This window comes from Ipomoea triloba, chromosome 12 (genome assembly GCF_003576645.1).
Source record: "Ipomoea triloba cultivar NCNSP0323 chromosome 12, ASM357664v1".
NCBI lineage: Eukaryota > Viridiplantae > Streptophyta > Magnoliopsida > Solanales > Convolvulaceae > Ipomoea > Ipomoea triloba.
In genome coordinates this window covers 5530642-5543454 of record NC_044927.1, presented here as the reverse complement: position 1 = coordinate 5543454, position 12813 = coordinate 5530642, and the positions used below count along the sequence as shown (strand labels likewise).

General features: G+C 35.2%; 3 protein-coding genes across 4 annotated transcripts in view; all 3 read left to right on the top strand.

The window, feature by feature from the left end:
- Nucleotides 1-346, top strand: part of LOC115998332 — a 7458-nt gene extending 7112 nt beyond the window's left edge. For both annotated transcript variants that reach the window (XM_031237871.1, XM_031237873.1), the window contains exon 11: nucleotides 148-346. The gene's annotated coding sequence lies outside the window, so the exon portion shown is untranslated. The remainder of the gene's footprint in view (nucleotides 1-147) is intronic.
- Nucleotides 347-4555: 4209 nt separating this feature from the next.
- On the top strand, nucleotides 4556-7561 carry LOC115998201. Its single transcript, XM_031237698.1, has 4 exons — nucleotides 4556-4950; nucleotides 5044-5097; nucleotides 5835-5894; nucleotides 7167-7561. Exons 1-4 carry the CDS (start codon nucleotides 4591-4593, stop codon nucleotides 7290-7292), a joined length of 600 nt encoding a protein of 199 aa, XP_031093558.1. The 5' UTR covers nucleotides 4556-4590; the 3' UTR covers nucleotides 7293-7561.
- A 1771-nt stretch (nucleotides 7562-9332) lies between these two features.
- LOC115999731 (GPI ethanolamine phosphate transferase 1) overlaps nucleotides 9333-12813 on the top strand; it is a 7969-nt gene continuing 4488 nt past the window's right edge. The window contains exons 1-8 of the mRNA XM_031239629.1: nucleotides 9333-9710; nucleotides 9850-10041; nucleotides 10123-10278; nucleotides 10478-10771; nucleotides 11097-11314; nucleotides 11415-11489; nucleotides 11596-11662; nucleotides 11976-12301. Coding sequence (XP_031095489.1) covers nucleotides 9464-9710; nucleotides 9850-10041; nucleotides 10123-10278; nucleotides 10478-10771; nucleotides 11097-11314; nucleotides 11415-11489; nucleotides 11596-11662; nucleotides 11976-12301 — 1575 coding nt within the window. The 5' untranslated portion in view covers nucleotides 9333-9463. The remainder of the gene's footprint in view (nucleotides 9711-9849; nucleotides 10042-10122; nucleotides 10279-10477; nucleotides 10772-11096; nucleotides 11315-11414; nucleotides 11490-11595; nucleotides 11663-11975; nucleotides 12302-12813) is intronic.

Below are 12813 nucleotides of genomic sequence, written 5' to 3'. Positions count from 1 at the left end.
TTTTTTTTTTTTTTTTTTTTTTTTTTTTTTTTTTTTTTTTTTTTTTTTTTTTTTTTTTTTTTTTTTTTTTTTTTTTTTTTTTTTTTTTTTTTTTTTTTTTTTTTTTTTTTTTTTTTTTTTTTTTTTTTTTTTTTTTTTTTTTTATGGGGGAGGATAAGTGGTCCCCCAACACTTTTGAACATGATCTTCTAGATCAAGTGTAGATATATCACCGGAACGATATGCTATATATGTAACAAGATTGCAAAATCTAGTGTTACAATCTGTGTATTATAGCATTAGGATGCTCTGTTCTTGAAACCAACAAGATAGTTAATTGTTAATGGAGATTTTAGTATTATCTTCATCCTATCTGCTTTTAGAGTTCTCTTGATTTCATAAGTCTTACACTATGATTTCTAACCATTTTCATGCCAAGTTGTAGTGTGAAGTGATTCAAACTCAACCTGAAAGGGGTTAGAAATTGTTGTCTCAAAAGCAATTACAGATTCACAGAAGCTTCTCCTCAGTGAACTTCTTTATCATGTCTTCTACCAACAAGGTAAATGTATCTTCATATTCTTATACTTGAGAGCTTGGAAATATGGGCACACCCAGGGATGTAACAAACAAGGGTGCACTGTAGAACAAATAGAGTGAGATCAGGTGAACTGAACCTTTTTACATACCATTAAAAAAAAGTCTTGTTCGGTTAATTCAGTAACAGAAACTTCGGTTCGGTTAACAGTTAAAGGGTTTGAAAAGTTTGGTTAATTTGGTTCGGTTAACTGACCGATTAATTGAATGCACTCCCCTAACTCCGACAGCACTCATAGTTTCATAGACCTTGCATTGGTCTACAATTTCAAACTCAAAATATATAGAGTTGCTTCCTTCAATTACAAGATGATTTGCAATGAAGTTTGCGATTAGTTTAGATGGTCAATAGAAGTTTTTCATAAGAAAGTTGAGGATGTTAAGGTTGCAAGGTTGGAACATGGTCCTTGGCATAGATTGACCACTATGCTCCTGTTGAATTACACAACATGCCACCCATCATCTCTTTCCATAAAGAAGGAAAGAAGGTCACACCAAGGCTTAGAGAAGCCAGTCAAAAAGAAATAAATAAATGGAAGAAAGTTACAGTTAAGGGATTCTTGCCTTTCCTGATTCACTGTGAAGCTAGGATAAATGTAACAATGGTGAGTGAAGAAGATTTGTAGCTGAAGGATCCTCTATTACGGTCCTGAATTGTGGCCTAAGTTGAATGAGATTCTTCTTTAGTATGTATAATTCTTCCAGGAGTCAAAATCCTTAGCCGCAATAAGACAACTTGGCTATGAAATTTCACTCTTATCCAATTTTAAACCGGTTCACGTTGGGACATATAGTTACTCACATGAGCAAAAAAATTGCCATAGAAAAGATGGTTGAGGAAATGCTCAGTTCTGGAGTTATTATGCTAGTACTTCCCCATTTGCATCTCTAGCTCTACTTGTTCCAAAGAAAGATTCCACTTGGAGGTTGTGTGTAAACTATAGGACTTTAAATTCTATCACAATAAAAAATAAATTCCCTACCCCTATAGTAGAAGATCCTTTTTTGAACTTGCTAACTCTAAATACTACACTAAGATTGACTTGAGGTCTAGTTATTACCAAGTGAGGATGAAGGCAAGAGAAGAATACAAGATTGCATTTAGAACACATTAGGGTCTCTTGACTCTATTTGAGTTTAAGGTAATGCTTTTTGGGCTCACAATTGTTCTCGTTACTTTCCAAGCCCTTGTGAATTCAGTGTTTAAACCCTTTCTCCAAAAAATTGTATTGGGATATTTCTTTTTTAAAGATATTAATCTAAAGCTCTTCCAAGGAAGAACATATTCAACATATGAAGCAAGTGTTTCAAATTATGAAAGAAAATAGCTTATATACTAAATTATTAAGTGCAATTTTGCTCAACATCAAATTGGGTATCTAGGTTACATAATCTCTACATAAGGATTACATATAGAGCCAACTAAGCTTGATGTTGTTAAAGGGTGGCCTAAACTCAAAACCATTTAAGGGTTGAGGGGTTTCCTTGGCTTAACAGGTTACTATAAGAGATCTGTAAGAAATTATGGAGTGATAAGCAAACCACTTACCAATTTGTTGAAGGACTCTTTTTCATAGTCTCCTAAAGCTAAATTAACATTTGAAGAATTAAAAGAGGTTCTTTGTTATTCTCTTGTGTTAGCTTTCCCAAAATTCTCCCCTTTTGTTGTAAAGACATATGCAAGTCATAAATAAATGTGGGCAGTTTTGTAAGGATAGGATACCATGATTATATAGATAGTCTTTTCTTTTTTAGACTTTTTGCATGTGTATATAGCTGTGTATATTCTCATCATATATGAAGTGTGAAATATCTTCTTACACTTGCAAACAAACTTTAAACTTTTGTTAGATCTAATGTTGTAGAAGTTATCTTCAAAATCTTATAGGCCCTATTTGGTCGTTGATAAGATTGGTCTAGTAGCAATTGCCTCCGAGTTCTCCCATTCACCCTATTTTTCATATTTCACAACTCAAAAGCAAGATAGGACCAGAGGTGAGGGTACAAATTAAACCTCCAACCACTGGACGTCTGGACCTGATTGGCAATATTAGTTGAGTCTATAGTTATCCTAGGAAAATGAATGATTAAGAAAAATAATGCTAATAAAGTTCATATACTAGTATAGTGGGCTAGCTTATCTCTGAAGGAGAGTTACTTTCAATGTATCATGTGTCGGTGCAATTTCTCCATTTTGATCCTTCGGGACAAAGAGGATAGGGAGGTGTAATAAAAATGATTCGAGCTAGTGGATGAGGACAAAGAAGTTAAGGGTTGTAATACAAATATAATAGAAAATGGAAGGAATTCAAGCTAAGGAAAAAGAGGTCACCATTAAACAAACTGGTTAATTCAATTACTCCTATAGTCGTATATTGTTTGCTATGCTTAACTGCTCATGTTCAACTGTTCAGCTTGCTAGCAAGAGAATTTGTTATTTGTTATCACTTTTTATCATTTTCCTTTTGAATTCTATATTTTATTTGGAGATTATGTTGTTGGTTTATGTTTGGACTTTGGAGTATTGAATTAAAAACCCTTCATTCTTTTGTTGTAATTTTCCTACCCTTTCTTCTCAAACTCTCCTCACTATTTATGTTCTGTAAATTCTACTTTAATCTCTGGGTTGTGACAAAGGTATAACCTCGAAATACAACATTAGCATCTCTCTAGACGATGCAGATACTTTTTCAAAGTCAAAGGCTGCAATTTTAATTAGAAGTGCCATGCTCTAGTATATTTGGATTTGTTTGCAAATGGAAATGTAAAAGAAATTCTATTATCTAATCTTATCTAATTCATGTAAGGTTTCTTGCCTTGAGCCTAGTACATAACATTCGCAAATTATATCGTGGACCGCGGTCCACAATCCATTGTGGACCGCGCATCAAAACGACGCCGTTTTGATTAATGAAAACAGATAGATGAAACGATCTCCGTTCCGTGTCATTCACTTTCAGTTCATATACACTGTAGTTACACTTCAACACAACTGCAGTTACATTTCAACACAACTGCAGTTACATTTCGATATAACTACAGTTTCATTCGATAATAAAAAACACAAATGTGAAACTGTTATTCAGTATCAGTTCATATACACTGCAGTTACATTTCAACATATCTACAGTTACATTTCGATATAACTACAATTTCATTCGATAATATAAAAACAAATGTGAAACTGTTATTCAGTATCAATTCATATACACTGCAGTTACATTTTAACACAACTACAGTTACATTTCAATATAACTACAGTTTCATTTGATAATATAAAAATAAATGTAAGACAATATCTTTTGCGATGAACTGTAGTATCAGTTCCACGATATAACGACTGCATAACATTACTCTTAACCGTATTAGATAGTAGATACGTGTATTTTCCTAATGCCTTATAAGATATTCTCAAGTAGAGAGAAAAGTAAGTAATGCAAAGATAAGATGCCAAAATGGAAATAGCAAGGAGTAAATTACCAAAATCGTCCCTCGACTATATTGATTTCACCTTTTTTGTCCTAGTCATTTAGACTTGGCTAATTACATCATTCGATTATCAAATTTTTAACCATTTTGGTCCTCCGGTGACTTAGACGATAGTTTTTTAGGGATATTATTTGAAGTTCACTAGAGAGCAAGAGGAGAGGGCACTAGAGAGTCCAAAAGAAAATGACGAATTCACATTGAACTTCCAATAATATCACTAAAAATTTGTCATTTAAATCGTCGGAGGACCAAAATGGTTAAAAACCTTATAATCGAAGAATGTAATTAGCTAAGTCAAAATGACTAGGACCAAAAAGGTGAAATCAACATAGTCGAGGAACATTGGTAATTTACTCTAAGCAAGGAGAGTGAAAGCAAGCAATATAGTACGAGTAGTTGATATTCAAATGGGTGTCCATTTGTTATTAAGTCAAATTATAGGGACCAATTTTAAATACTCATTTCCTTCCTTCTGGATAAATTGCGGAACTCCAGCAATGGTGATAAAATCTTAGAGGAAACAGAATGGCAGCCACTGTCTCCCCGTTTTCCATTTACGGACACAAATCCCTTTTGCTTCTTCCTTCTTCTTCTTCTTCAATTGAATCGTGCCGGCTACTTCCTCTCCACCGCCTTCAATTTCGGACTCAATGTGGCATTGCCACTTCCTACTCTCCCGTTCCATTGCCATTGAAGAGGTTTTCGAGAATCAAGCGGATTAGGTCCGTCGCGGAGGAGGAAACCTTAGTTCCAGAAGGCGATGGTGACGCCGTGGCCACGGAAGAAGCAGCAGGAGAGGATGCATCTTCTTCGCCCCCGGTCACCGCTGACCAGACCGTTTCAGTTCCTGTGTCTGCTTCCGACGTCCTCACCATGTTCTTCCACGTATTTATTATATGTTCCTTATGAGAAATTTGGTATTTACTTTCGGTTTGAGAATGCTTCAATTCTATGGTGTTAATGATCTCCAATGTGCAGGCCGAAGGAACCATGAGTGACGCAGCCATTCCAAAAGTGACCAAGGCTTTAGAGGTAATCCGATTCCTGCGTTTTTAGTTTAAATAAATATACTGCGTTTTGGTGCAATACTCGCTCATATCCATTGAATGAGGTAATGAGGTGATAGTGGTTAGCTTATTGGGATAGAGGGTACAACTAGTTGATAACATTAACGGATTGTAGAAATGTGTTTGGTAAATTAGCCGACAGTTGTTTGGTTAATTTCCTTTTTTTCAAAAACTAATTAAACAAGTTGTTTTGAACAGCTTTTTGAATTTTAACATTTTGGAATTACAAAAAACTGATTAACCAAACATTTATATTGATTTTTTAACCAAGTCAAACCACCAATAGTGGTCAAGTAAGCCAAAATTGGCTATAAGCTAACTATTTTACCAAACAGGATAATATAACTAACATTTCTTTTTCTGGTTTCTGTTTTTCTGTAATTTCTTTTGCTTAGTGCCAATTGGATGTAATGAAACAATATGCATTAGGTTGTCTCAATAACGGTTCAAGATTGTAATGGATTATGGATGAACACAAGTAACTTAGAGCTATCTACTGATTCTTGCTTTGGCATAAAACTTTGCTTCCCTTCCACCTCCTTTACCCTCATTCTCTTTATTGGTGTGTCTTGAAGTAATTTTCACCATTTCAATTGAAAAAATACTACTCCTAGTACATTAGTAAATGCTAATATCAATGATGACACAGTTTAGTGAATCTTGCATTATTATATATCCTTTTGGTTATTCATATATCTTCAGGAAACAGAAGGCATAACTGATCTCAAAGTTCGAGTTCTTGAAGGCTTGGCGAGTGTAGATGTGAGTTTTGCTACTTGCCTTTTTCTTACATATCATATGTTAAACATATCTATAACAAAGCAAAACATTAATGCTGAAAATCTTCTTGTGGATACTTGGCTTGTAGAGAAGTTCTTAAACTTAATTACTCATGCATCATTTGTCAATGCCTTTTCTTCATTAATCAAGTGTACACACACATAAAGAAGAAGTAAAGGATCCACTTTAGTGAATTAGGTAGGTTATTATCCTGCATTTGCTCCTTTTTGTTTTTTTTGGTACATAAGAAACCTAACATTGTACTTCCTTAGTGATGCGAACCCCTAGGATGGTTACCAATGATCCAACACCTTTGTAAAGAACACCCTAGTTTCCCACGAATCAAAGGAGAATAAATGTACCAGCAATCCAAGCAAGAAGATCCACATGAGAATGATAGAGAAAGATAGGTGTCTTTAAGGCAAATTGATAAGAAACAAAGTGTTTATTCAATAAGCCAAAAGATGCAAAACAAATATAAGTTTAGGGTATTTATAGGCATTCCCACGCCTCTCTAATTCAAACCTAGCTAGGAGTAATTAATTCAACTAGTTAATAAAATAAAACAACTTAAAACATAAGATAGGGACCCACTATGCACGAGTATAAACTTCACATTAGATTTTGACCCCAATATTGTTAGGATCTCTGGAAACTCAAAACATGAATGTTGTACATATTTCTTAGCTTTCCATAGAGTCTTGAATCACTTCAATCCGACTTCGTATTAGTGAGATATGGTCAAAATACTGACGCCTATGCAAATTGATTTCATATTAGGAGAGTGGCGAATCTAGGCTATCGCAATTTGGCAAGTGGTGTCAAAATTATGGTCTTTGGGCTTCTAACCATTCTTGGACAGCCTTTTCTTCAATTGATCTCCCTTTCTTTAAGCCCTAATGCACATAATTAAATTGTACAAGTGATGCAAGAGAAACCTATCTTCCCAATAAAAGAATTTATTGCAAATCGGGCCATGCCTCATCACTTAGGAATTCTATTTCTCTGGCATCATCATCCAGCAAACCTTGTTGATGGTGAATCCTCAAAGATAGTTTTTCCCTCTTTGGTGGTTTGTCCCAAATTGACTAGGAAGTCGGGACTAGGGTGTGCCTTGCCTGCATATTTCTATTATTTGTTGCCCTTGAGCATGGTCTATTGTCTTATAGGCTTGTCCCCTGAAGGGGCAATCTGTATTGCATTTTGAATGTTTGTTTTACCATGTTTAGCATTGATGAAATTTTCTGTGTGTAGTTAACAAAGCAAACAACAATACAAGCTACAGGGGTGGCTTCAAGTTTGGTTGAGATTATACAAGGTTCAGGCTTCAAGTTGCAAACGTTGAATTTGAGCTTTCAGGATGAAGAAGATCTTATATAGACCTTATGACTCCTGACAAAATGAGATGATGCAACAAGAATTTGCCCTTCTTTGTCATTGCCGACTGCTTGACAGGCCTTTGTTGTTGTATCATATTTGATAAGATGCATTTCCTGTATTTTGTTTTCCGGTTGCCTAGGTGTCTTGTAGAAACACTATTTTGCTCTAAGGAAAACAGAAAGATAGTTTCCTACTTGTCTTCTGTTGTATACCATTCTTGACTCCCAAGAGAGTGAGATCCTTGAAATGAGAATCACTGGATGACAAAACTAATATTTCAATTGAATATTAAAGGGAAAATGGTCAAATAGGCTCTTGAAATTTACTAAAAAAATAATTAGGCTCTTAAATTTTTAAAGGTTGCAATTAAATTCATAAACATGTTATTTTAGAGCATTGAAGTTCATAAATCAGTTAGTGACCTGTGATTGCAGGTCATTAACGTTTTTACCAACCCCAATGAGCCTTCGACCAATTTCCAGCAACAAAACGTCTGCCTCGGTCGCAGGTCACGTTTGGAGAAGGCGACCAATTTGGTTGTCAATTGGTTGCCTTCTCCAGTGACTCATCGAAAATTGGTCGGAGGCTCGTTGGAGTTCGTCGAAAATCTAATGACCAGTAATCACAGGCCACCAACCAGGTCTAATTGATTATATTGATTATTTTTTGAGTAAATAATGGTGGAGAAATAAGTATCCAACCAGGTCTAATTGATTATATTGATTATTTTTTGAGTAAATAATGGTGGAGAAATAAGTATTATTACTCTGGTGGACAATATCTTTCTCATCAAGCTTGTGTAATACTCCGTAAAAAATAATTATATGTGTAGTCTAGGGTTTATAAAGGCGGTAAAATGCATGTCTATCAGTCTATAGAATTGAGCTTATAAAAGTTCCTTTAAACTAGGATCAAAATTCACTTTCCGTTTTTCGAATGCAAAGTGTTTGTACTAGGGGTGTAAACGAATCGAATCGAGTCAAATACTTTAGTATTCGATTCGAATTCGATTATTTTGATTAGTATTCGAATTCGAATTTGTTTAGTGTTTGAATCCGAAATTTCGATTCGTATTCGATTCGACCAATTTATTCGAATATATTCGATTCGATTCGAATATTCGAATTCGAAATGACTATCTTAATTTTTTTTTCTAAATTTTTCAATAAATTAAGATAAAATATAACAAAAATTTCGATTATTGGGAAGACTGAAGGGTGAAGAACTGAAGCGGTTGCTCTCACTTTTATTTTAGCTTAGGGTTTATGTCTTTACTAATTTATTTTCTTTATATATATATATATATATATATATATATATATATATATATATATATATATATATATTCGAATATTCGAATACTATTCGAATCGAATCTATCCTGATTTGTATTTGGATTTGAATAACATTCGAATCAAAATGTGTATTCGAATTCGGATTCGTATTCGAAATATTCGAATTCGAATATAACTATTCGAATTCGAATCACGAATCGAATCAAAATTATTTGATTTGTTTACACCCCTAGTACTTTGTACCGTGGCAAAGTTATTGATTAGAGTCAAAATTCACTTTCCATTTTTTGACTACACATAGAAAGACCAAATTGTCCATGTAATTAAACATAATTTGAGTAATTAATATTTTATGGTGAGTTTTGGGCAACAATTTGACCAGAATAATCAAAATTGATAAAATACATAATTAAGGTATTAAATTAACAATTTTAAAAGTCATAAATTGTAATTAAAAAGACCCAAATAATTATAAGACTGAAAATGAAATTTTATTGTCAAATTAATTAACACAATTAGTTAACTTGATAATAACCAAATTACAAAACAAAGTTGTAGTCCTCCCAAGTGAGAGGTCACAAATTCGATCCCCAGTGTGAACATTGGCTCTTTATACTTCAGTTGATTGAGAAAATTTGAACAATACTACATTGTAAGAGTCAATAGTATTAAAAAAAAAATTACAAAACAAAGCTTATGAAAATTTTTGCATTTTGATGAAAACAAAATTGTAATTGAGCATTAGAGCCTAGAGGAAGCTCGAAAACCGGAGCCGGTCAAGGTGATTTATACTAAAAAAAAAAGGTTTATACACGTCGGAGCATGTTTCTACTAGGAGATCCGGCGAGACATTGAAATCCGGAGAAGGGTTAAGCAATGAGAGGCGATGGGATCTTAGGAGTGAAAGGCGTCCAAGGAAAGAGATCAGAGCGAAGCGTCGTCACAGAGAGGAAAAAATGGCTCAAAAGGAGAGAGAAATGGCTGGTGATTGTGGGAATAGTTTTGCACGCAGTTTACATGCTCAGCATCTTCGACATTTACTTCAAAACTCCTATTGTTCACGGCATGGACCCCGTCACTCCTCGCTACTCTGCTCCCGCCAAGCGTCTCGTTCTCTTGATTGGTACCGCACACCAACTGTTTGATGCTTTGCCGCGATGATACGCTGACTTATGGACTTAGATATTTGTGTGCGTATTGTGGATTCTGGAGTTCAAGATTACTGCTTTATTAGCTAATGGATTGATAACTGTTATTTGCAGCTGATGGATTGCGGGCCGATAAGTTTTTTGAGCCTGATTCAGAAGGGAATTATAGAGCGCCATTTTTGAGGAGTGTGATTAAAGAGCAAGGCCGGTGGGGAGTATCGCATGCTCGCCCTCCAACAGAATCTAGGCCTGGACATGTTGCTATAATTGCTGGATTCTACGAGGATCCTAGTGCTGTCACCAAAGGTGCCCATTCATTAAAACACTGATTTTTTTTTTTTTATTTTTTTTGTGGGGGAACTTTTATGACTTTATATTTGATTCCAGGTTGGAAGGCAAATCCAGTTGAGTTTGATTCAGTATTTAATAGAAGCCGGCATACATTTGCTTATGGCAGTCCTGACATTATTCCCATATTCTGTGGTGCCTTGCCGCATAGCACTTGGAATTCCTACCCTCATGATTATGAAGATTTTGCTACTGGTTCGTCATAATGTCTGACTTCTTATGTTTATGTTGATGAGAACTACCCACTTGCAATTTTTTTTTTGTCCCAGCTGAAATAGCATTTTCTTTGTTTTTCACCGAAGTAATGGGAGATTGAGGAATAATACATATTCTCCTAGCTTCCAAACTCATAATTTATGGTATATCTTTATTGATCTAATGGTATAATCTGCAGATGCTTCTTTTTTGGATGAGTGGTCACTTGATCAATTCCAGAGCCTCTTGAATAGGTCTAACGAGGACCCAGAATTGAAACAACTTCTTCAACAGGATAAGCTTACTATATTTCTACACCTGCTTGGTTGTGATTCAAATGGTCATGCACATCGACCTTATTCATCCATATATCTCAATAATGTTAAGGTTGTTGATAGTATTGCTGAAAGAGTTTACAATCTTGTTCAGAGTTACTTCAAGGATAATTCAACAGCATATATATTTACCGCTGATCATGGGATGAGTGATAAAGGTTGTAACTTTATTTGCCATCAAAATTTTATGGATAATGAGTGCTAGTATTTTATTTTACAAATTCACATCACAATCATATAACAGGCCGATCATGCGATTGCACATTTAATCCATTTTTTTGGTAGAAAGATATATGTTTTTATATGTAAAGGAAGGGCCATTTTTATTATTGTGTTTCATCACTGGGATAAAAAAAAACTTGACTGTCAATGTGAACAAATAGCCTTGACTTGTCTTGGATTACCTTGAGAACAGCCAAGTCTTATTTTGATGTCTACAACATTTTCTAGAATTTGACATGTAATAGTAAGCTTTTTTTTTAGGGAGTCATGGAGATGGGCATCCTTCGAACACTGATACTCCGCTTGTTGCTTGGGGGGCTGGCATTGGGCATCCCATGCCCGACTCCCACAATAACCATCCCGATAAATCTGTTCGGTTCGTTGATGAGCATTTGCATGATACACCAACACCTTCAGAGTGGGGGCTAAATGGTATATCAAGGATGGATGTTAATCAAGCTGATATTGCACCTCTTATGGTTGTCCTTTTTGGAATTCTTTGGTGTAAAGTTTTCTTGTTTCAATACCCCTAATGTTTGATTTCTGATGTGCCCCCCTACCCTTCCAAATTTTGTGCAGTCAACTCTTCTTGGTTTGTCATGTCCTATTAACTCTGTTGGCAATTTGCCTCTTGATTACATTGAACTTAATGAGGTCAGTTTTGGTAACTTTGAGCTACCTTTCCCATTTGACCTGGTGCAAAATTTTTATTTCTTTATCCCGGAATGCTGTAGTTTAAACTTTGACACTTTTAATTTAGGGGGATGAAGTCGAAGCGGTGCTAGCCAATACGAAACAAATTCTCAACCAGTTCCTGCGCAAGTCTGGTATCCTTTATGAGGACCTTGTATTAGTGCATATAGTGCATGCGCGCACACACACACACACACACACTTATTGGTTAATTTCTTTTCCTGCTTTGAATCACATGTATTTTGTAAAACCAAACCCTTTACTTTCCTGTTTATTGTTTACCAGCAACTAGCTCATATTCTCTTGAATGATGCCCTTCCTCTCATATTTATATTTCTTTGAAACTCTATCCAATTCTTTTATTCCTTCCTTTTGTTTTACTTTGGGGCCACAAGAACTACAACATGAATTTGTTATCTTTGAAAATTTTCCTTTACAAATAACTAGAATTAAAACAGTTGCATTCACTTAATTTCAAGCCTTTCAAACCACTGTCCAATCAATCACTAGTACTGGATGAGATTGAGCATCTGATATCTGTCAGAGATTATAAAGCTGCAATGAAGCTGTTGGAAGATCTCAGGAGCTTGGCACTTAGCGGACTTCACTACTTTCAGACTTATGATTGGTTGATGTTGATGACTGTAATTACTCTTGGCTATATTGGTTGGATGGTCTATATTGTACTACATGTTTTGGAATCTTATACCTCCTTACCTGAAAAAATTTTCCGGAAGGAACAATTCTTTGGCTTGAGGAAAAGTAGCCCAAAGGTAACTGAATTTGTTCTTCTCCTTCAAGGATCTTTTCCTTGTTCTTTCTAGGGAGTGGGGGACAAAGTGATGAAGTAATTGAGACTGGAAACTTTTATTTATTTATTTTTTTTGTGTTTTTTGATTGACAACTGTGAGTGGGTGGGGAATAGGGACATGAGAATGAAAGAGTTGCCTGTGAATATTACTCTGTATCTCCTGCTGATTATAGATACGGAAAATAGTAGAATGCAGGTGCGTTTTAATCATTAGCCATCTGGTTTGGCTTACCATGTCCATTGCATCCTGGTGCGCTGCATGTATCATTACTTTCAACATAAGTTGTGATTTGCACCTCATGTAGCTTACTTTTTTGTCTCAAAAAGGGATATGCACTGAGAATTGCAATTTTTGTTATTCCGAGCTAATGATGATACAAGAAGAATTCAGCAATAGTGAAGCATGAAAAAAATTATAGGTGAAACTATAAAATGGTTGCCTCCACCCCCCCCCACCCCCCCCCCCCCCCCCCC